The sequence below is a fragment of the Cottoperca gobio genome, unplaced genomic scaffold (assembly GCF_900634415.1).
Source record: "Cottoperca gobio unplaced genomic scaffold, fCotGob3.1 fCotGob3_92arrow_ctg1, whole genome shotgun sequence".
Lineage (NCBI taxonomy): Eukaryota > Metazoa > Chordata > Actinopteri > Perciformes > Bovichtidae > Cottoperca > Cottoperca gobio.
The window spans coordinates 5,603-7,500 of record NW_021167075.1 but is presented as its reverse complement, the minus strand read 5'-3'; the positions used below and the strand labels follow the sequence as shown (position 1 = coordinate 7,500).

The 1,898-nt window shown below is 44.6% G+C and overlaps 1 protein-coding gene across 1 annotated transcript in view; it reads left to right on the top strand.

Annotated features, from left to right (window-relative positions):
• LOC115006294 (multimerin-2) overlaps positions 1 to 1,695 on the top strand; it is a 31,618-nt gene extending 29,923 nt beyond the window's left edge. The window contains 2 exon segments of the mRNA XM_029428436.1: positions 1 to 16; positions 394 to 1,695. The exon segment at positions 1 to 16 is cut by the window's left edge and continues 473 nt beyond it. Coding sequence (XP_029284296.1) covers positions 1 to 16; positions 394 to 791 — 414 coding nt within the window. The 3' untranslated portion in view covers positions 792 to 1,695.
• The last annotated feature ends 203 nt before the right edge of the window (positions 1,696 to 1,898 follow it).

The window sequence follows — 1,898 nt, the reverse complement described above, 5'->3', positions numbered from 1 at the left end:
AGGAGGGAGGCCTCAGGTGAGAGGACTTCTTCTCACCTTTACATGTCTCAGCCTGAGCTGATAATGAGACCAACAATGATCTAAAAGAGGCACATACATTTCATTTAAAAAATCATAAAACTGTGAGGACTCCCTCCTCAGGTGAGAGGACTCCCTCCTCAGGTGAGAGGACTCCCTCCTCAGGTGAGAGGACTCCCTCACCAGGTGAGAGGATGTGGTTGGTCTAATAACGAGACCACCAATAAGACACATTCAGTGTCATACTGTCACAAAATGTGTAAAGAAAAATCAGAAATCAGAAAAAAATTTATTTAAAAAAAGTAATTGTCACCAAAACCAATACAAAGTTAATCTTTCCATTGATAATAACCCCCCCCCCCCTTTCCTCTCCAGCTGCTGTCCCAGTCAGCCTATCAGGAGGCTCCCTGCTGCTCGTGGCTCGATCTCCTCTGAGCGTCTCGAGCGACATCGTGTTCGACGTGTCTCAGCATCGGGCTCAGCTTTACTCCGACACCGGCACCTTCACGGCCCCGCTCAGCGGGATCTACCTGTTCCTGCTCACCTTGGACCTGAGGCCGGGCCCCGCCCATGTGGTCCTGAGGAGGAGGTCGGGCGGAGCTCCGGTGTCTCTGCACCGCCAGGAGGTGACGGAGGCGGCGGGGCCCGTCACCGGCGTGGGCCTCCTGCCGCTGAGGGAGGGGGAGCGGGTGAGGCTGGAACTGAAGCGAGGAGCGTGGGCGGAGTCAGAGGACAATGTGTTCACCGTGCTGCTGCTCCACGCGACCACCTGAGGGCGCTGTGGACCAATCAGAGACTTACAACATATTCAGGACTGCAGGCGGAAACAAGTGACCAAGAGAAGAGAAACGTAACAATGAAGCTGAAGCCCGTTTCCTTCTTTGTGTTCAGTGCGGAGCTGGAGTCAGGCTGTTGTTAGCCTAGCTTAGCATAAAGCTAGCCTGGCTCCATCCTGCGCCTCTAAAGCGCTCTGATTACCAAGTTGTGTTTAATGTGGACACAAACAGAAACGTTAAACTATTTGTATTATTATAATTATTGTACGAGAAACAGTTTTTCCCACGAAACTGTAGCTTTGTGGTCGAACAACTTCTCTCCCGTCACTCTCTAGTCACTGAAACCGCGTCATCTCCCCAAAGAAAGAGTTTGTGTAAACGTTAAACAAATGATATTAATCCGTTTTTCAGATTTAAAGATGCTGGCTGTTGTACAGAGCCAGGCTAACTGTTCCCTTTGCTTCCAGTCTTTATGCTAAGCTAAGCTAATCACATCTCCTGCTCCACAAACAAAACGAAGACATTACTTACTTACTTCATTAGTATTTTATAGATCTGGTTGGTGTCTGATGGTCTGTAGAACCTGTAGAACCTGTAGAACCTGCAGAAACTGTAGAACCTGCAGAACCTGTAGAACCTGTAGAAACTGTAGAACCTACAGAACCTGTAGAACCTGTAGAAACTGTAGAACCTACAGAACCTGTAGAACCTGCAGAACCTGCAGAAACTGTAGAACCTGCAGAACCTGTAGAACCTACAGAAACTGTAGAACCTGCTGAAACTGTAGAACCTGAAGAACCTACAGAACCTGCACATCTGAACACAGATCAGCTGCTGCCACAGAGTCTTGTGTCTTTTACGGATTCTTTACTTTACATAAAGAAAATATTTGTATGTGTAACGTTTGTAAAGTACCAGTATAATGAGGTAAACACACAGAGCAGAATATAAATATATATATATATATATATATATATATATATACATACATATATACATATATATGCATGTATGTATGTCTATATATATACATATACATATATATGTATATATATATGTATATATATATATATATATATATATATATATATATATATATATATG